At 40.2% G+C, this 22,631-nt stretch overlaps 1 protein-coding gene across 3 annotated transcripts in view; it reads left to right on the forward strand.

Moving 5' to 3' along the window:
* The window catches only part of ASPG (asparaginase), a 101,328-nt gene that overhangs the window by 48,200 nt on the left and 30,497 nt on the right, over positions 1 to 22,631 (forward strand). For all 3 annotated transcript variants that reach the window (XM_063290392.1, XM_063290391.1, XM_063290393.1), the window contains exons 8-13: positions 259 to 444; positions 6,260 to 6,373; positions 9,715 to 9,834; positions 11,573 to 11,668; positions 12,629 to 12,792; positions 19,182 to 19,268. In XM_063290392.1, the coding sequence (XP_063146462.1) occupies positions 259 to 444; positions 6,260 to 6,373; positions 9,715 to 9,834; positions 11,573 to 11,668; positions 12,629 to 12,792; positions 19,182 to 19,268 (767 nt within the window). The remainder of the gene's footprint in view (positions 1 to 258; positions 445 to 6,259; positions 6,374 to 9,714; positions 9,835 to 11,572; positions 11,669 to 12,628; positions 12,793 to 19,181; positions 19,269 to 22,631) is intronic.

Genomic DNA, 22,631 nt, shown 5'->3' on the forward strand with positions numbered 1-22,631 from the left:
TAATCTTAAATATTGAGCACTTCTGTTCGTTTTTAAAATTTTATTTATGAAGGCTTCTATGCCACTCCAGTCAAAAGACAACTCTGAGTCAATTATATTCCTCATTACAGTTCTAATGTGATTATCCATGCTTTTTGGACTGATCTGAGAAGAAATAAAATTGTATTGCATGAGTCCAATGAGTAAGTTGCCACAGTTTTACTGTGGCAAAGATTTTTGAACTATAATTTCTTATTAAAGTTTTCCTCTTCCAAGCAGGTAAGGGCATTTCTTCAGAGCTCAATGGAAGGGATTGTACTTGAGACATATGGGAGTGGAAATGCCCCTAATAATTGTCCAGAATTGCTAGATTTGCTGAGGAAAGCTACTGATTCCAATGTTGTGATTTTGAATTGCACCCAATGTCTGCGAGGATCTGTGTCTTCAGTCTATGCTACAGGAAAGGTGAGAGGAATTCTGCAATCTCAACCTTCCCAACTTGGTACCCTCCAGATATATTACAATTCCCATAATTTTAAGTACATTTGTAAGATACTTGTTTTTTGATTTAACCAATATGCTTAGCTAGCTAACATGCTTACTCCTCTTCTCTTATAGGCCACTCCATTTCCAAAGATTCTAAGTGACTCCATACAATTAAAACATAAGCATCACCAACATAAGCATAATAACAAGAAGGCTTAGATGTATCAGGCAGCAAAACCTTCAGGTGTTCACAGCTCTTTCAAACATAATCCCAATCGGTGTTGATAGGGAGTGAGAGATCCAGCCCCGGCCCTTTTTTGTGGGGTGCCACAGGACTCGGTACTCTCTCCGCTCCTTTTTAACATCTCCATGAAACTGCTGGGTGAGATCATCTGTCACCATGGGATGAGGTATCATCAGTATCCTGATGATATTTAATTGTATATCTCCACCCCAGGTGAAGTAAGAGATGCCGTGACCACCATTTCTGAGTGCCTGGGGGCTGTGTGGGCCTGGTTGGGGAACAACAGGCTTCGACTGAACCCTGGTAAGATGGAGTGGCTGTGGATTAACGGCACCTCGGGTGCCAAGAACTTGTCATCTTTAGTGCTCGATGGGATTGCACTGCCCCAGACAGACCCAGTGCATAACTTGGGGGTTCTCTTGTACTCATGACTCCTGCTCAAAGAGCAGGTGGCAATCGTGGCCAGGAGGGCCTTTGTGCACCTTTGTGTTGTGCACCAGTTACGCCCTTTCCTGGATCAGGAAGCCCTTCGAACAGTCATTCATGCCCTGGTCATCTCCCATATGGACTACTGTAATGTGCTCTACACGGGGCTACCCTTGAAGAATATCTGGAAGCTACAGCTGGTCCAGAATGCAGCCGCGCAGGCAATCTTGGGTGTCCCAAGGTTTGCACATTTAACACCTTTGTTGCGTGAGCTGTACTGGGTTCCAGTTTGCTTCTGGGTCCAATTCAAGGTGTTGGTCATCACCTTTAAAGCCCTACATGGCATGGGACCAGGATATCTGAGGGACCATCTCATCCCTATTACATTGACCCACCCCACCAGGTCATACAGGGAGGGCATGTTATGGACCCCATCTGTAAAAGAAATCCACCTAGCAGGGTCGCGGAAGCATGCCTTCTCTGCAGTAGCTCCCGCCCTTTGGAGCATCCTTCCCACAGAGGTGGGACAGGCCCCCTCGCTCCTGGAATTCTGAAAAAGACTAAAGATCTGGTTTTGTCAGCAGGCTTGGAATGGGAGGGGGAACAGTCATACCTGGGGATGGCTAGCGCCCTAAAGTGATTTTTGATGGACTTATTACACTCATGGACTGATTAAAGTCTCTTAGCCATTTAGATTCTATTATATTTCTATTTTTATTGTATTATTGTATTTGTAATTGTTCTGAATTTTTATTCTGTTTTATTGTAAACCACCCAGAGTCCCCCCGTGTGGGGGAGATGGTGTAATGATTGCCTATTCTAATGGATATCAGACTCATAAGCAGGGTTTCAAAGATATCTGATTTATTGAAGAATAGCATGCAGGATCGGAAAGAAAGCTGAGAATGATGAAAGTGCGCCAAATTCAAACTAAAAAGCCTCGGTGCAAATGAAATCCCTCCCCCCAGAGAATCTTCTCAAGTTCACAATCCCAGGTGCTCCTAACGGTTTCTGATGGTCTGCGGGAAAAGTCCTTGAACAGAGAAAATAACCCAAACACACTCCATTGTAATGAACACAGATACAGAGCTTGGTACAAGGTTTCACAGCAGCTCCCTCCCAAACAGAAACGCGCGTCAGCGCCATGGCATGTGAAACGTTACGATGTATAAACTACATTGAATCAGTGAACATGACATACTGCCCCCCCAAAATAAAGAATACATTAAGCAGCAGGTTTCAAAGGATAAGCAAAGTGGAAATGGTTAACTAAATCAGGAGCATTAACATGGTGAGCAGACACCCATTCAGGATGAGGAAAGTGTTTCCATCGGACCAGATACTGCAGTGATAAAGTTTGATAAATAAATAAAATAAATAAAATAAATAAATAAACAGGAGGAGATAGTCCAAATAACTAGGAGCTGTCTGTTCTAGAAGTGGAGGGCCATCAATGAAATGTCCCTGTAGGTAGTATTCCTTCAGAGTTGGGACCCTTAGCACTGGATTACACTGGATGGGCAAATTCAACTTGGGGAAAGTGGTCTTGGAGATATCCAGGCTTTCAGCCATGTAGAACTTTAAAAAGGATCATCAGCACCTTGATCTGTACCCTGAAATTGATTGGCAGCCAATACAGCTGCCACAGTATTGATACACAGTATGGGTGAAGTTAGGTATTCCTATAATGACTCAGGCCACTGTTTGCTGAACCAGCTGAAGCTTCTGAAAGTTTTCAAGGGAAACTATCTAGAGCAGATTGTAATATTTCAGGCATAAGGTGACAAGAACATGAGTGGGCAAGAGCAAAGCTCCCTGTTCCAGAAATGGCTGCAACTGCTGTACAAGATGTCATTGCACAAAAGCCCTTTTGGCCACAACCATCACCTGCTGTTCAAGCGGAAGCTGCAAGTCCAAGCCAGCTCTATCTAGGCTGTACACTCTTGTTGAAGTTAGGGTGGACTGTCTCTGGAAACACTTGATTTAGAATTCACAGGATTATACTCGGGTTTTGTCATGACTGGAGCATTCTGGATTGAGAAAAAATGTTGTTATCAATTCAGGGGGGTTGAGGGGGGGTCACTATTTGTCTGTACCTTTTCTCTTGTTTGGAACGTACATTCGTTCGTTCATTGGCGATCACTCGTAGCCAAGTAAGATTGTCTTCCAGAATTAAAATCTTAATGGTGGATCCGTAAGTGGCCGTAAAGGCCAATTCTGGATCCGCACAACCTCCCACAATGGGGGCATAAGTTTCCAGGTGGAAGACGGTCACGATGAGGATTTGCTTGACGTGCCTTCCTCTTAGCTTGCTTCTCCCTTTCACCCTGTACTCGTGCTTCTTCAAAGTCCGTAGTGCCTTTAATAAGGGCTGACTTCCAATTTAAACGCTCATTAGTTAGGACTTCCCAGTTCTCCGTGCTGATATTAAACTTTTTAAAGTTAGCTTTGAGAACGTCTTTGAATCTCTTTTGCTATCTACCAATATTCTGTGTTCTGTTCTTAAGTTGGGAGTAAAGTAGCTACTTTGGAAGATGGTGATCAGGCATTCGGTCCAGCAAAATTGATGTTGGATGATCACTGTTTCAACACAGGTGGTCTTCGCTTCTTCCAATACGCTAACTTGATTTAGATTATTCAGAGTGATGTTAAGTGAGATTGGTGGATAGCTTTATTTTCCATCCAGAATGTTTGATGAGATCCTGAACTCTATGACTTAAAAATATGAATACTTTGATGGAATCCTAAAGTCAGAAGGAACCATTCGGGCTACTGTCTGCCACTTACACACTATCACCAAGCAGTGAATTGAAGCACCATACTTTACCAGTGTTCCAGAAAAGAGTTGAACTGATCCAGAAGCTTGTGAAGAAGTTCCTGATTAAAACAGTATGCTGTCTTTGTATGAATGTACTTGGAGGTTTCTGTTTAGTTAGTTAGTTAAATATTTTTAAAAATATGGGAAATGTGCTGTTCTGAACCAGTATGGAAAGTCAGGGTATTCATTAGTTTCAAAACTTGACATTTTTATTATTAGATTCCTCTTAAAGATCTTTTCAAGATCTTTTCAATCTTTTTTCCTTTTCATTAAGAAGTTATTTTAAATGATAGATAAGTATGTCTTTTACACTCTTGAAAAATATCTGGAGGTGCCTTGTGGTTGCATCACATGGCCAAACATTTGTACGTGATGTCCAAATTTGAAGATAATTCCATGGCTTTGGAAATGTTTGAACATGATTTGGAAATGTTACTTTGTGTCTAACTGTGTATAGGGAGTACTGTACATATTTAGGAATAATACACTGGAGTGAAAATATTGAAGGTTTTTAGGATTAAAACTAAAGGCTAAAAGAAAGTCAAGACATTGCTTTAGAGATGTATTCATTCATTGTCCCTGAGCCATCCTATCAAGAACTTGAGCCAAGTTCTTGATAGGATGCTTCCAAAAGTTATAGCATGAATGGCAGATTGCATCCAAGCCTAATGTGATTTGAGAAGTAGGATAGGACCAAGTTTAAGTGGTAGTGCCAATTAATAAAATTCTGTTAAATCTTGCACTTCTTTTTCTATAATCCCCATTGTATTCCAAATATGACTAGTCCTTCCCACCAATCCTTTAGTTCTAAGGTTATGATTTTCATGCCTAATCCATCTTACAAATAAAGACTGTCAGGTGCAAAGATGTACCTGTTGTTTATTTTTACTATTTAATTAAAAAGCCTGGTTTTTGGATTGTATACTTACTGTTAATAATAGCTGCTTCTCTTTTGTTTTAAACTGGCTTTGCTTTTCCGGGAAGTATTTTGGCTCAAAGGTTTGCTGTTAGCAAATAGTTGAGTCTGCCATTGAAGTAATAAAAAAGAAGGAATATAAGGGTATGAGAGGCACATACTGAGTACAATCTGTGTTTGAATGAAACTAACCTGTGGGACTGTTCTATAAGACCAGCTATAAACATGCTGAGCTATTTTAATCTATTATGTGTCTTGGGAAGATTCCAAGTTCAATGGCTTTCTACAAGGTTGAATAGGATGCTTTTTACAAAAACTCAATTCTGGACACCCCAACTGCTATATTAGAGCATGCCTATAATATATGTAGGGGACGCGGTGGTGCTGCGGGTTAAACCGCTGAGCTGCCGATCGGAAGGTCGGCGGTTCGAAACCGCGCGGCGGGGTGAGCTCCCGTTGCTCGTCCCAGCTCCTGCTCACCTAGCAGTTCGAAAACATGCAAATGTGAGTAGATCAATAGGTACCGCTTCGGTGGGAAGGTAACGGCGTTCTGTGTAGTCATGCTGGCCACATGACCCGGAAGTGTCTATGACAACGCCGGCTCCAAGGCTTAGAAACGGAGATGAGCACCGCCCCCTAGAGTCGGACTCGACTGGACTTTACGTCAAGGGAAACCTTTACCTTTACTATAATATATGTAAATAACTAATAGCTGAAAGCATAACAAATATACTAAGAATATGTCACATTATACTATAGCAAAACCCCCAGGTTTGTCACTGGTATGATTTCAACAGGCAGACCCCATTTCTGATTAGCTTTACATGGTGCTTTCAAACATAATTATTTTAAAACATCCTGTGTTTAAAATGTGTCATGTGTGCAGAAGTGAGCAAATGAAACCAATTTTTAAAAAATAGATGTAAGTTAGCTGTTATAATGACCAAGACCAACAGTCCACTACCCAGCAAAATAACATTGACATCTAAATGAAAAGAATAATAAAATCTTGCACTTCTTTTTCACTTACTCCAGGCATTCTCACATACTAACATCCAGAACTTGGTAAATAATAATAACAAATGCTAAATTGTTATCAGGATGACCCCTAAGTCATCTTGATTAGTGCAATAGCAGAAAGCCTGTTCATTAATATATAGTGAGAGATTTGGTGTGTACTAATTCCCTCACATAACCATGCTGGTCCTGATATATTCTTCCTGATATTTGCAGCACTGGAAGTGTATTGGTTGAACAGAAGGCTGCCGTCAGGAATTGCCCTAAATCTTAAGTCCTGCTTTGCACTTGCAGAGCTGTTTTTCAATCCGCTTATTTTTGAAAGCAGTGTATTAATTCAAGCTCCTTTTTTTCCCTTTGGCACTGCATACAGACTCTTATGGATGCCGGTGTAATTCCAGGAGGGGATATGACGCCAGAAGCTGCTCTTGCCAAGCTGTCCTATGTCCTGAGCAAAACTGGACTTACTTCTGATCAAAAGAAAATGGTAAAATGACTTTGTCTTTTGAGTTCTTAAATGTCCAGTCTCCTTACCTTTGTTGCAAGTAGGAGCCAACAAACTGCATAACTAGTAGCAGGTGGCCAAGGGAGGTTTCTGCCTGTATTCCTCAAAGAACAGCCTGATCCTGGTGCTGGCTGGGTTCTCACAACACCCTGAGCTACAAAAAAACTAAGCAAGGTTAAAACTTACCAAGATGATTTGTCTGATTATTAATGTGAGAATACACCCAGTGGAGTCAGTGGGCATGGGTAAGTCATAAGTGTCATGATTCATAATACTAAGAATAAATAAGAATCATGGTAGTAACAGCAAGGCTAATATTGAAAATTTAATGAAGATGTTGATATAATATTCTCCTCTGAACATCTTGGAATATATCAAAAATCCCAAGTTAATGTTGGCTCCAAAATAAAAAATAAAAAGGGGAGCAGCTCACTTCCACTCCCCTGAGTGATCGTCAGAACCAGTTGTGGCCTGCTGAACTTCAGAGGCAAAGCAGTGAAAAATCCTGCTGAAGTTTTTTTTAAAGTTGTGCCCCAAAGTAAAATGAAAGCCCTTAACGTTCAATTGCTGCCCATTCATCATGTTTCTTGCAGCCCTCAGAGGCTGAAAAGATAGCATCCAATTAGCTATTCCTAATCTACAGTAGCTGCTGCTAATGGGAGAGAGCTCCATTTTAATAAAGAATCTCCCACGGTATGCCCTCAGTGTGGTTTATGGAATAAAAGGAGATCTTTTGGTGCTTCTAGTTCAATGTTTAGTGTAAAAATTAGCAAACCAAGAAAATACTGCAGAGTTTTGCACATGCAGCAATAGAGATCTACATATTCTTCTGCAATGTGTTACCTGTAAGCTATGGATATCTGATGAACTGTGAGGAAGATCTGTATGCATTGTGTACATCTGCAATCCACCTAATGATAACTGGGTCCACTCAGTTACAGTTTCAGAGCCTGCAGCATTCTCTGGTCCTGTGTTGTATGTAAGATTAACCTGCAGAATTTAACCCTATATGAAGAGTATCTGTTCTCGTTACTCACTTATAAGTTGTAGTAACAAGAATTAAAAGGGAGCCATCCCTTCCCCTTACAAAGGCAGTAGAAGTAATAACTCTGAGGGCAACAGCATCTGAACAGAGAAGTGCTGGCCTCCAGCCAGGAGGCCCTGGTAGTTACGGAGAGAAAACCTCTGTTCTCATGCAATAGGATAACTTTTAGCAAGTGTAGCTGTTCTCTCTACACCATGCTTCAACTATGACCATTCTTTAGCAGCATTTCTAAGGGGAAGGGATGGCTTCTGCAGGATGATTTTTCCTGGGTTCTATCACTTGAACCAGAGTGGACATGAGAAACTGATAAAACAAGTTTCCAGATCATCCTAAGCAGAAAATTGATGCCAAAATCTTGAGCCATTCACGCTGACCTTCTGGAAGTGGAAGGGAGCACTGTCTTAGCATCTGTCAGCTGCAGAGGCAGCTGCCAACCCTGCCCTTCTCTCTGGAAAGGTTGAGGGGGCTCTCACTGGGTTCCTTCCAACGCGGCAACTCAGAGACCCGAGGTGGTGATTCTCGTATATATTTTTAAAAAATCAGGCCCAACTTCCCCTGGAAATTAACAATGAAATATTCCCACACCTACAATGTTCTCTTTCTTTTATTCTTTTTAAGGCATGCCTAAACAGTGCTAAAAGTGAGATAGTCTTTCCCACAGTACTGTTGCTTTCTTTAACTTTGTACAGCCATGCTTCTAGATAGATATCACTAGGCATGTATATGCCCATATTCTCTCTAATCAGGGAACAGTTCTGCATTACACAAGCAGAATGCTTCTGCATGTATGTGCAGCACTGTTGTAATTTTGTTTTAAGTCTCTCCCCCTTACTATCCCAGAACCTCTCCCCCTCCCCTGTTCCTAAATAAATAACAGTGAATAACTTAGTCCTCGTTTATATGTCCATGATGTCTTCCTCACCTGGCCTCCTCATAGGTCCAGCACACATGTAAATTACTTCCCCATTTTGTGTGCTTTTTAGAGTTCAGAATTGTTTACCAGCTTGGCAACTTGGGGATTGTCCAGAATTATAAATTTTGCACACTTCTATAAGCCTCTGAAAGGTTCAGTAAGGTTCTGGGGACTTTTCATGATGCTGACTTGGTTTTTTAAGCCTAGATCTCCCATTCTTTATTATCTCTGATGTTTAGCAGCAAACACCGCCCTCCCCCCCAGCATCTTAGCCTGTCTTCCTCTCCTCTTCTCAGAAAGCCATTTCTCCCTATTTCTGCCTTTCCAGAAGGAAGGGGCTTGAATTCTACTGTGTCGTTTGTCCTTCTTCAGCATACCCCTGAGTCATCTTGATTGTGAGCATCTTTATTTTGCACAGTGCACAGTGTACATTCAGGCAGTTCCTTCATGTTTGTAATACCAGCCTTCCTTGTCTATCCCACATTCTCCCACATTTCTTACTCATTTCTTACTCTGCTTCTGCATTTCAAATAGAGGCATAATACAACTGATGATGATGACGATTGCCTCAGATTACTACTACTGCCCCTGCCTTAGTTAACTGATCAACAAACTATTTAACATGGTTTTAGCCTTGCATAAATGAGTGTATTTATTTATTTATTTTCTATCCCACCTTTATTATTTTCATAAATAACTCAAGATGGCGAACGTACCTAATACTCCTTCCTCCTCCTATTTTCCCCACAACAACAACCCTGTGAGGTGAGTTGGGCTGAGAGAGAGTGACTAACCCAAGGTCACCCAGACAGTTTTCCTGCCGAAGGTGGGACTAGAACTCAGAGACTCCTGGTTTCTAGCCCAGAACCTTAACCACTAGATCAAACTGGCTCTTTATGATTGTAAGACAGGTGACAGCATCTATAGGATTTGAGTACAGGAATCTTTCAAATTAGTATTAACAGATAAAAGACTCAGTGGCTTCGGTGAATGTTCACATTGTGCACATTAAATAAACCAGGTAGCACACAATCCTGATCCTTAATACTATGTATAAAAGATGAAATAAGTCTGGCACATGGGACTTTGTACCATCTCTTCTTTTCTTCTCTCTTAATTTCACTTTCTTAAAGTTTCTTTGTTGCATAAAATCTAGGGATTGTGATTTAATTCATTATACATAAATAGATGGATTAACAGTGCTTTCTGGCCTCAGGGCCCCACCTCACAAATCTGGGGCACCACAAGGAACTTCTCCTGGGAGGATCTCCTTGAATAGGCTAACTCAGATTGTAGTAGGTGGTCCTGCAGTTACCTTAGATTTCTTTATTTAGATTTCAGACTTGTTTGTCTTTCTATATGCAGATGCTGAGTAAGAATCTGAGAGGAGAAATGACTGTTGTGCCCATTGGAACCCAGATAACCCTCAAAGATTGCAAGTTTATACAAGAGATTGCAAAATATCTGTTGATCAGCTGCAAAGAGGTACTTGTTCAAATGGCACTTGTTTAAGCAAAGAGGACATGCAGAAGAGTTTACCCAATTGCAAAGTAGATACCATGGTGAAAAGATTCCCTTCCCTACTACTGCTTTCTTGAAGAAATTTTGTGGCAGTATGGAAGGAAGAATTGGAGCAGAGAAAAGGAAAGCAAAGCCCTGCTGCATGGGCAAAAGTTTATTTGTACAACAATAATAATAGTCTGTATTTATTATGCACTTTTACCAAGGCACAGTACAAATTGTAAAAAGTAATTGCAGCCAGTCCAATAAGGTTAGCTTGGAATTTAGCATCATTACAGTAAGTAAATATTAACACTAAAACAATGAACACAACAACAGTAGATTTAAAACAATACCACGGAATAAGACTGAATGTATGTACATCCATAATAGTTTTAAAAAGGTATTAATCTAGAGCTGTCAGATAAATAAGAGCAGGGTGGAACAACCAAACTAACCTAATAAAATAATACAATATTTAAATCCCTTTTAAGGGGCCTCTGATTTCCACAGAAATAAAGGGAGGCAGGATGTGGGGTCCTGAGTCATGGGACCAGATCCCTAAAGTCCAGAACCTGAACCTGCACCCCTGAAGCAAGAAACCAAAATAAGACCCTGCTGTTTGGAACATAAGGAACAAATAGGATTGTAGGAGGAAATAAAAGCAATTGAAGCAAATATTTGTAGCTCAGGGTTGAACTGTGGAGTCCTTGGTGCTCTCTGAGCTTAGTTGTTTTCTTGCAGACGTTTCATTGCCAGACTAGGCAACATCTTCAGTGCGAAGAGGGAGTGGGCCTTGCTCTCAGTTTATATACCGTGGCTTGCCCTGCTTGTGTTGGTAGGAGTGTTGTTCTCTCCTTGGGAGTTCTTTGATTGGGCTGTTGTTTGCTGCTTGGTTGATTGACTGAGTTAATAGTTCCTTGATTAGGGTGTCTTGTGCTGTTTGATGGTTCATCTGGTGTTAGTCCTAGTGTTGATTTTTGCATATCTGGGTGTTGATTGCTGGCGAGGAGATGTACTGGTCTTTTGGCTTTTCTATTGTCCCTTTTGAATCAAAAGGAACAACACCCCCACCAACACAAGCAGGGCAAGCCGCTATATATAAACAGAGAGCAAGGCCCTCTCCTCGTTCTCACTGAAGATGTTGCCTAGTCTGGCAATGAAATGTCTGCAAGAAAACAACAAGACTCAGAGAGCACCAAGGACTCCACAGAAATAAAAGCAGACAGATACTGGGGAGTCTGTGACTGGAGGGCTCTAAATACAAGCACTATTAATTTAAACTAGAGACTGGTTTGACTTGGGGGTCAGTGAAGAGCCCTGTACTGTATTCATGTCTTTTATCTACTTTCATTTTTTCTAACTCTTCTTTTTCTTAACAGAATAAGAAAGAAAGAATAAGAAAGAATAAAGAAAGATATAACATTTTAAATGCTTCATAAAAAATACGTTTGAAGATTTCTGGAATGACTGAAATACAAGATTGATGGGGAGGGAAGCTGTGATTTCATAGAACTCAGATTGATAAAAGGGCCACCTTGTCATATGTTCATTTGAGTATATACAGTATTGCATCTCAGACCTCTGTGTAGTAGATGGAGAAAGCAGGCATTGCTCAGAAAGTGATTTTCCAAACAAGCATCTCTAGTTAAATAAGTCCAATTATATGCAAGCAGGGTTAGAGGAAATATGTGTTACAAATAGTTTTATTTCCCTTTCTCAGGAACTAGCAGCTGTAAGGGATGCCTTGACTCCTTCTTTGGCATGTGTGGCTGCAAAAAATGGTGACTTAAATGCCCTAAAAGCCTTACAGGACATGGTAATTGCCTCTTAATTTCGTTTCTTTTATATGACTATTTGGGAGTGTGAAGCAGTTTTCACCCACCAGTGTCATCTCAGCTGCATTTCCGCAAGAGGTTATTCCATGCCTTCCAGAATCTGGCTCTAGAAGGAAAATGAAAATCCAGACAAGCTAGATTATCTATAACCAATTTCAGGAAGCCTTGTGTATTTATTAGAAAGAATCCCAAAATTACAGCTGATTAAAACTTTGTTGGATTGTATCCAAGCACTGCTTTAGCCACTTGACTATTAATTATGAAGGCTACTCCATTTCTTCTGTGGTCCTCTTGTCCACAGTAGTAGACCTGGTGGTCATTTGATGTGTTGTTATATTTTAGTTTGCCCCAATTGTTAACACTATATTATTACTTCTGGATTTTAGCAAAGTCATCAGATTATTATGTAAAATTGTATTATTGGACAAAGGGCTTATATCAATGAATGTACAGAAAGGGAGAGCAGGATTCATTTCTTAATATAATAATGTCTGAAAAGAGCTCCTCCATTTACAACTGGCAACATCTACATCTTTCTCCATGTGAAAAGGGACTCCTAAAAAGTAGAATATGTGCAAAAAAACCCTAATCTATTTGCATCTTTAAATATGTACAGTTGGAGACTTTAGTCAAACTATATTTCTATACTCGTCAAGGGTTCTGGATTGATATATCTAAAGTAGCTTTAAGTGAGTCTTCTCCATTGATGATAGAGATCATGAGAATGAATGAATGAATGAATGAATGAATGAATGAATGAATGAATGAATGAAATAATACTAAAGGAATGAATAAAATGGGAGGAAATGTTCCTTGTTTGTGATAAGCCCAATTCCTGATAAACTGAAAAATGAAATGGATATATGTTTTTGTGAGATGTTTGAAGAAGAATTTTACAGATATATACAAAATTATATACATTTTAAACAACTTTATCATAGGGTGGAAACTTGAGCTCTGGTGATTATGATGGTCGTACTCCACTTCATGTTGCATCCTGTGAAGGCAATTTGAAGATAGTCAGGCATCTACTGAAGTCTGGTGCAACTGTATACGCAAAAGACCGATTAGGAGCTACTCCACTGATGAATGCTATCACGTTCAGGTATCTTATTAAAATGCACTTTAGGTCAAGCTCCCTGGAAGAGTAAGACTTGAACAGCTGAACTGAAGCCCAGTTTTATTTTTATAGATTGGTTTTGAGACATATGGTACCATGTGCTGAAGGGCAGTTCTCACCCACGGTTTATTCCTTTGCACACCTGTCTTTTCCAAGTAAACTTTCATGGCTGGAAATGAAAGGGATGTTTTTGATTAGGTGTTGTATCCCAAGCAATAAAGAGAGAAAACTTCCTAATAGGATAGTAATAGTAAAAGAACAGGAAGTGTGAAGGACTGATGGATCCTGCTCACTCTTCAGTCTTGTTACGTACAGTACAGTATGTATTGCTATTCCTATTCCTATTGCAGTACAGGAATAGAATGAGTGAGGAGACTGCATATGCTTGTTATTCGTTTCTGTGTTGTGAAAAAAATGTTTAGATTCTATTGGTAAGATGTTTTGGCAAGTACAATGGTGTGTGGAATTTCACTTGCCAGGGTCATACAGAGTAGGGCTGTTCATCACTCTGAAATCAATTCCAAAACAGTATTTTGGAGTGTGCAGGGACATGAACATAGCATCTGTGTGCAGTTCTTTAAAGCAGCTGTGTTTTCTCCTGGAATGGCTGTCATCTACAACTGTCACTTGACAGGTGCTACATTTCTGTTCTTATGTGTTCCAAAACACCTTTTTGGAATCAAATCCAAAATTCTGCATGGAATATGTAGAATTCTGGTTAAAGAAACCATTATGTTTCAAGTCCTCATGGGTATGAAAACATGTGGAAATGTTTGTTAACTCAAAATCAGGAAGGAGAGTAAGATTTTAGCACTCTGTACATGTTCTGCTCTTCTCTCTGTCCAGTACAATCTGTTTTTTTTCCTTTTAGTCCTACAATTTGCTTAACTGCTTATTTCATTGTCCCTCTCCTAGTAACTGAACAGGAAAGTCCAGTTTTTGCAAACATATGTCTTTCTATATACACCATTTATTAAAATGAAGTATTTGTATGCAGAGCATGCCTGCCTCACATCTATGGAAAGAGTTTGATGCAAGAGATCTACATACTTGCATTTAAAAGCTTTCCTCATGGCTCATCCCTTTATAACAATCACTAGTAAAGCTTTCTCTTTAAGGATTCAGTTAAATGCCTGCCTTAGAATAGCTTTCTGATGGGTTCCAGGACTTTTGGAGGACAATTTCCATCATCTCCAGTCAACAAGGCTAGAAACTGTGGTCAGTTCCTCATACTCTTGGGTTAGTATTTTACTAAGACATTTTGCATCTGTTCCAAATAATCTGTGACAATATGATGGCTGGCCAGTTCTTGGAAATACCAGAAGGGAGAGGAATTTCTTAAGAGTCTCTAGTGCAAGTTAAATACACTTGCAACTGAACAGAGGTGGCACTTGCTCAGCACGCCTGTGCAAGATGTTCCCGTAAACAGCAAGGTGTCTACGTATGTGTGTTTTAACCACACCCAGGGCTGCCTGAGGAATTTCACATGGGTTTGTTATTCAGATTCTTTTGCTTTACCACTCCCATAAGAAAGGGACCTTGATCTTTTGAAAGCTGCCAAAAGGGGGATTGGATGAACAGAATGAAATTTGGGCTCAGGCTTATGCCCTTGTCAGATGGAAGGGACTTACTACTAATAATTCTGTAGAGTCTGGAATGATCACTTGAGGCTCCCTGGGCTGGAAGACTTCACAGCAAATCTTAAAATGGAAGGGGATGATTTAAATCTGATAGAATTAGATATTATTACTGCAACTGGAATGAAATTAATGTTATACAGGGATAGGTCTTTGCTTTCAATCAGCAGAAGTATTCTGATAGTCGTAAGATTTGATGAGAGAGGAAATTACACGCATACTAATATTCAGGCCTACAAACAATATGAGCCCAGTCACTCATAAAGCATGATTATTTTGTGTTCAATTTCCCACAACATTTTCTTCCCAAATAAGTAAATAAATATACTTTAGCAATAAAAAAGAATTATGGGATTTAAGGTATAACTGTGTAATGCTTTTTGTGTTCACAAGTGTGAAAGAAGACGCTTTCACGGGCTTTAGACATTAATATTCCTGCTTGAAATGATGGTATTTTTTCTAGGGAAGCCAAATAAACATTCAGTGTTATTTATGCAGTCTATGATTTCTTAAATGCTGGGCAAAGAAAAATGGTAAAGCTATTAGTAATCTGCAAGTATGCACCTTGTTCTGGCTCTTTTAAAGACATAGTTCCTCCTACTTCGTTGCTTCCTATATTTGAACTTTGCCAAGTCTATGTAAAAGGTCAATTCCTTGGTTCTCACCAGAGCACCAAATAAAAGAATGAAATGAAGTCCATCATGCTGAGGTGTGGGTTTAACACTTTCATGTCTTTAAATTCCTGGAGGGAAGGAAATATCCTTGCTATTCTCATTCCCATGAAGAGTCACTTGCATTCCCAATTCCAAATGCACCTATGAAAAACCATTTTAAAACATATGTAGAAATAAAGAATCCAATAGAAACAAATATATATAGTTCAGGATTGAACTGTGGAGCCCTTGGTGCTCTCTGAACTTGATTGTTTGCTTGCAGACGTTTCGTTACCCGACTAGGTAAAAGAGACAATAAAAAAGCTAAGAAGGAAACAAAAAGGCCAGAACACATCCTCTCCAGCAACCAACACCCAGATAAGCAGGGATTAACCCCAGACAAACAAACAAGCAGAAAACAATACCCTAATCAAGGAACTACCAAGCAGAAAACCTCACCCCCACCATCACTGGCAGGGCAAGTTACTGCATATAAACAGGGAGCAAACCCCCCACTCACTCGCACCAATGATGTCACCTAGCTGGGTAATGGAACGTCTGCAAGCAAACAACCAAGCTCAGAGAGCACCAAGGACTCCACAAAAATAAAGATTTTTTATTTTTAATAAAACATATATTTTCAGCTGTCAGCATTACGGAATCTTCATACTTGCTCATAGCATAATAACTATAATCATCTTTACCATGTAGAATAATGCTTTAGAGTGTTTAGGGTGGGGCTTTAGCTTTGCATGTAAAAGATTTCTGGTTTATTCTCTGCCTTATTGAGTGAGAAGGATCTCTGATAGCAGTTCTTAAGTGGATCAATGGCACGGCTAATATAAAATATCTCTCTTCTATTTATATTCTGCTCTGAGGAGTGACATCCAGGGGGCTTCCAATAATGTCCCGCTAAGGGGCTGAACCCAAGTGGGCCTGTACCTTTATATTCTGTTCAATCTCATAATTCAGATGAGAAGTTGAGGCTGAAGTTGGTATCTTGCCTAAGCCCAGCCTACTGAGTTCTCATCTGAAATAATCCAGGATCCAGGGCAAGAACACGTAAATTGTACCGAAATCAATGGGACACATTGTGATTACTTCAGAAAATTCAGCGTTTGTGCCACAAAGAATGAGATGGGGCTTGCAGTGTACATATCCCAGGCACTGACTTACCTGTATATAATTATCTGCAACTCAGTAAGAATTCCACCCAGTCATTATACATTTCTCTGTCAGATGAGTTGTCTGTCTGCTTCTGATTTTGACCTGAATATTAAACCAGTTTTTTGTAGCCCTTGATGTCTTCAAAAGAGTTTTCAAGTACTCCAGTCGTGTAATCAGCATTTCCACATTGTCTTCAGCTGTGCATGTGCATTGCAAAGTAGCTTGATGGCCCAGAAAGGCGTCTGTGAGCCTGTGCAATTAGAGGCATGTGGAACTGACAGTGCAAAAATCCCACGGAAGTTTCCTCAGGAAAAAGTCCTGTGGCATTCAGTGGGACTTACACCTGGGTAAAATTCAGAGTATTTTATTTCAAGTACCTAGAAGCCCACAAAGAGGGATCATGAACTGCAATTCGGTGTGGTTCACAATTTAACCAATTCTCTCCCCACCCCCCACTCCAAACATGGTATGAGCTAATTGACGTACAAGTTGTTTTCACTTACCATGAATATTTATTTATATAAGTGGTATGTTGCCTGCTGAAATAAAAAATAAATAAAAGTTAGCTACCAGCTGAAAAAGGGGAAAATATCTAAGGTGATATTTTGTTTCTCACAGAATACTTGCAGTGATGTATTTAAGATAATGAGCAAAGGTGTGAGGTCTGTAATTGCAATAGCAGTTAATAATCTGTGCTGAGGGAATAAGGACTGAATAATATTTTTTTACCAGGAGAAGGGCAATTGCCTTGATACTGTGATTTTAATAACACAATAATGGAAACATAACAAAAATATTTTTTAAAAAATTGTGTATGTAGTTTACCTGAGAAACAAAAAACTAAGAAAAAATTCCAGCTCATGCCTCAGATTTCCAATGCATACCTAGCAACCTAAGTTAGGTAGAGGGTGCTTTAACCCATTTTACCCTTGGAAAAATCTGACTGAAATCTTGTGATTTGCTTTCTTATCTACTTGAGATACAAAAGGAACCTCTGTTCCATTCTCCAGAGATTTGGTCCTACTTTTAGACAGAAAAGCAGCTGTTCTATCACCTTTAGGAGTGGACCACTAGATTACCCTACCCATGAAAAAGCCCCAACTTGGGTCTGAAGTGCTTTTTAAGGGTCTCTTTGGTGAGAGGAAAAGTATGGAAGGGAAAAGGAGGATATGTGTATGGAAGACCACTTAGCATGGTTCTCAAACCACAAATGGTGGTATTTACAGAATGAAATGCTTGCTAATTTTTAAAATTAAAAAAATTCAGTGATGCCTAATTCAGGAGGGGTGTATGGGATGTTTTATTTTGATTTATGGTTTATTATTTTTAGTTTTGTTAATGTGACTAAAGGATTCAAAAACCGGAAGTGGTCTCGGCTTCTTCAAATCTCTACGCAATTCAAAATTGGGTTTGCCCTGAAATACTTTGGTCCATGAGGCACTGGAAAACAATTGGCAGTCCAAGCAGGCAGCAAGGGCTTTGTTCCAGTGGTTTCTAAGAAAATGCTGAACTGAAATGGTCTCATTTATGAGTATGGAAAGAGCCTCTCATTTATGGTAACATTTCCATACTTGCAGCAAATGTATTGATGCTGGCTTTCTGCTATATTTTCTTTTTCTTCCTCCAGCTTCATAATTTATCTAGCTTTCCTCCCCCGCCCCCCAGATTGCAGATCAATTATATGGGCTATGTTAATGTTTGTGGTTTTTCTCAAACACATTGCAGATTTGCATCTGAGGTGACTAGATTAAGCTATTCAGTGCTTTGGACTGGCTACCAAAAAGTGTTTTGCAGCATGCAAGAATGTGAACATAGCACCTGTTTGCAACTTTTTAAAGCATCTACATGTTCTTCTGGGATCATACACTGGCCTCTGCAACTGCCACATGATCCTGGGAAAAGATGTGGTTGCTTTGCACACAGGTGCTGTGATTGTGCACTCTGAAGCATCTTTTGGGAACTGTATCATTGCAGAGCCCAGAAGTGAGGCTGTAACAAATAATTGAGAACAAAGTACAATTGGAAGAAATGGGGGTGGGAGTAATAAGGCAGAGAGGTCTGTGAAGGCAAAAAGGAAGATGACTATAGCACATAACAGAAGTAGCCAGGGGATCAAAGGTGCAAAACCACTGGATCTACTTCCTACCATAAGGTGAGGGAGATACATGAAAACAGGGCTTGATTCTCTATCTGGAGTATGAAATCTTTTAAAGTATTGCTCTTGCTGAGATGTGGAAATATGGCTCTAAATACCACATGATTTAAACTCTTTCAGCAAACTGTTTTGGGCTTTCATTGGTCATATATCTCTATGTGAACAGCTTTGGCGCTGTCGGTTAATGGTGACTGAAACTTGGATATTTTGAGTTGAAAATTCCCAATTTGGTTGTGGTGGTTTAACATGGAGGCATGGATGTAAATCAGCCCCCAGCAATACTGGGACTGCAACTCCCAGAATTCTTATTTTATTTTATTTTATTTTATTTTTATTTTATTTATATAAATTTATATGGCTGCTTATATCACAACAGTGACTCTGGGTAGCATACAAGGATTAAAACAATGGTTATAAGCAGTGACCCACGGTTCCCAAGGTAAACAATACGTCCCAATCATAAAAATCACATCAACAAGACTGCTCCCCTGATCTCCTGGCCCAAGCACCTGGGAAAACAGCCATTAGTCACCATGACCTTCAGAAATCCAAGAAAGTACCATCCCAGCACAGCTTTCATTTTTTTCTTAGGTTAGGTTCTTACCATAGGTGTGATTTGCAGGCTCCTACTGTGAAGAAAACCAGTGTGGGAAATTATTCTCTGATCCGGCTGATCAAGGGATTGAAGGTGGTGTAGATATTCTTATTAAAGCACCAAAAGGATGAAGAGTAAAACTTTCCCCTTCCCCCTCTTTTCTAAAGGAATCACAATGTCATTGAGTTACTCTGCAAAACTGGAGCTCATCTTTCCAGCCAAGAGCTTGTGAATGTCGGGACAGAACTCTGCAGGTAAGTACAGCTCTGAACAGTTGCAAATATACATCTACATCAATTATTTTCTCTCCGTTCAGGAATTGTACATTTGGTAACTAACAGCTGAATATGTTGTTGTTTTTTTCCTTTCAAATACTGATTTCTATGATTAAGGCTGCAATTTTATGATCCCTGGAATGCCTTCCCAGAGGTCTTGGCATACATTTAATTCACTGCTCGATTAATGGAGGTGGAAGCCCAAAATTAGAATTCCCTCCCACCCACTTCCAAAACTGAGATCAGAGAAGAGAGCTGGGGGCATTTTAGAAGTGTTTTGTGGGTTAGGAGAGTCACTCGACCTACAAACTTACTGATCCCCTAAATCAGTAACAAATCTATAGTAATCCAGAAACTAGGGCAAATAAATGTGGTTCATTTGTGTGTAATTACTATAGACTAGCTGGCAAAGGAAAACAAAATGCCGTTTCTTCCTCCGGTTCATCCAAACAAATGTTGAGTTTTGCGGAACTTTATATGAAACAGCTCTCCTGGCCTCAGATCATCCTGTCAATAGTGGTAGAATTATAGGAAATAGAAATAATACTCTGGATTCAGCGTTAAGCACCGGTGCAATTTGTATTCTCATTCTTAATCTGACACTTTTTATTATTTCATATTTTTGTGGCTCAACTTTATTTTGTTTGAGTCAAAAATTCTAGCTAACTTCCTACCTATGAAACAGTTTCTACTAATCGAACTGAGGAAGATATCAGTTATAATTACAGTATATGCTAGAGTCTATGTAATCTGTGACAGAATCTTATTTTAATAGTAAATAATAAAGTTGTGATAGTGAGCCAGTTTGGTGTAGTGGTTAAAGGCAGTGGGCTAGAAATGGGGAGACTGTGAGTTCTAGTCCTGCTTTAGGCACAGCCAGCTGAGTGACCTTGGGCCAGTCAATCTTTCTCAGCCCTTGGAAGAGGGCAGTGGCAAACAGCTTCTGAAAACCTTGACAAGAAAACTGCAGGAACTTGTCCAGGCAGTTGCCAGGAGTAAAGACTGACTTGAAAGTACAAAGTAAAAAAATAAAATAAAATGGAAGCCATTACAATGTTTATATTGATATTGTAAAGGAATTTGTTAATTCTTATTTTACTGATTTACTGATTTATTTATTGTACAAGCCACCTCAGTTGCCACAGAAGCTCCAGGTAACATACAACAATAAATTAATGCAATTTAAAACTATAACAGAAAAGAAATAGTAACAATAAAAGTATTAAGAACCCACATTGGGGAAAAACACAATTACACAACCTAGAAATATTGGTCAGTAAAAATCCAAGTTAACAACAAGTCCATTTGCAGCAAGACAACCTTCGTCCATGACCTGGTGATGGGTGAGGCAGCAGTGATATTGCCTTGTCTGAAATCTTCCACGGTGTATGTGTGTTTGCCTTGATTGTGAGACTTATCTGTGATCAGGGACTCTGCTCCTGAGACACTGGGATGTGAGATCCTACATGTTAGGTTAGGCTGTAGAGACAAGCTTGGGATCCTACTGTTGCATTAGTTGCCCTGCTGCCCAGTGAGATCCTTTCCAGACTGCTGGAGCTGGTCTCTGAGCTTGTGGCACAGAACCTCCATCTTTTGGTATTGGGGGACTTCAGCCTCCATGCTTTGGGGAATGGCTTTCGCAGGGCCTGGGGGATCATGGCTTGTCTCAGATAATCTCAGTCCCAATACATGTAGGCAGTTGTACATTAGAGCTTGTTTTTACCTTGGAGAAGACATTAAGTAATTTGGAGACAGAGGGAATTTCTACCACCCTGTTGTCATGTTCAGATCACTCCTTTTTCTAGTTTTGATGGAGAGCCACTGATGACTTCCATGGGGCAGCTATGGAAGCTCAGGATCCTATTAGTTTCCAGAGAGTTCCTGGGGAGTTTTTCAGCTCCCTGGTGGGTGGTCTGGTCCAGTCCCTGGCAACTGGAGGCAAGTCAGGCATTGGACTCTTTTGTCCCCACACAGCTTCTTTCTGGGTGCCAGTTCAGGTTGGTACAATGGTTTATTGAGGCCTTCTGGGAAATGAAATGCCTGAAACAATGCCTGGAGCCCTGGTGGAAAAAGACTAAAAATGAATCCAATCAAGCACAGGTATGTGCTCATGTTTGAGCCTACACTGTGGTGATACGGGAGGCAACCTGGCTCACTTCTCCTCTTTTATTGTGTTGGTGAGTTGTCATCCAGTGACTTTGTTTAGGATAACCAACTCCCTTTTAGGGAGGTGTCATTATATATATCTCCCACCTGACCACAGTGATCAACTTACACAGCATTTTGCTGACAAAGTTTCTCAGATTTGCTATAATGTTGACTCTCAGTAGTCAAGAAGGATCTTGCCATATTATCTGGGACGCCTTTTGGCCCATGACCTCCAAGGAAGTTGATAGATTGTCCTCTGCCACATGTAAATTGGACCCCTGACCATTCTGCCTCTTAAGATGGAGAAGTGACCACCTGGATCCATGAGATTGTTAATGCCTTCTTGCATCAGGGGGAGCTATCAGCAGCCCTGAAGGAGGCAGTGGTTTTTCCTGTTTTAAAAAGGTTCCCTCTGGATCCTGTGGTCCTGGATAACTACTGGCCAGTCTCCAAACTTCCTTTTCAAGGGAAGGTTGTTAAGACAGTGGTGGCAGATCTGTGCAGCATCCTAGGAGAAACAGATTATCTGGACCCTTTTCAGACCTGGGGATGAGACTGAGAGAGCTTTGGTCACTCTCCCGGATGGCCTTGTTGGAACCTTAATGTGGGTAGTGTACCTCTCCTTGCACTTTTAGACCTCTTGGTGGCTTTTGATACCATCAGCTATGGTATTTTAGTGGACTGACTGTGGAACTGTCTAATGGTTCTGCTACTTCCCCAATGGACATTTTCAGTCTAGATAGAGATACAAGGTCAACCCAGTAGCCTCTGACTTATGGGATACTGAAGAGGTCAATCCAATCTCCCCAGCTTTTAACATCTATATGGGGGAGGTCATCTGACATTATACAACAATATGCTGATGATATCCAATAATACATTCCCCCCCCCCCCAACACACACAACTGTAGAGGAAATGCAGTTGATTTTCTGTCCCAGTGCCTGGAGGCTGTAAGGTTTGAATGGGAGAGAACAGGTTGGTGAACCATGTCCCCATAATTCTCCTATCTGCCTTGACAATGTGTATTTATGTGTGCTTGCACAGTCATAAAAATGTTTGCTGATTCAGAGGAGGAGGAAGCAAAAGTACTGTTTTCACTAACAATTATATCATTAGCAAAATCTGACTGAATATGTATTGTCCCCTCAGAGTAATAACCGAAAGCAAGACTTACACTCTGAATTAGCTTAATG

Source organism: Candoia aspera, chromosome 1 (assembly GCF_035149785.1).
Source record: "Candoia aspera isolate rCanAsp1 chromosome 1, rCanAsp1.hap2, whole genome shotgun sequence".
NCBI lineage: Eukaryota > Metazoa > Chordata > Lepidosauria > Squamata > Boidae > Candoia > Candoia aspera.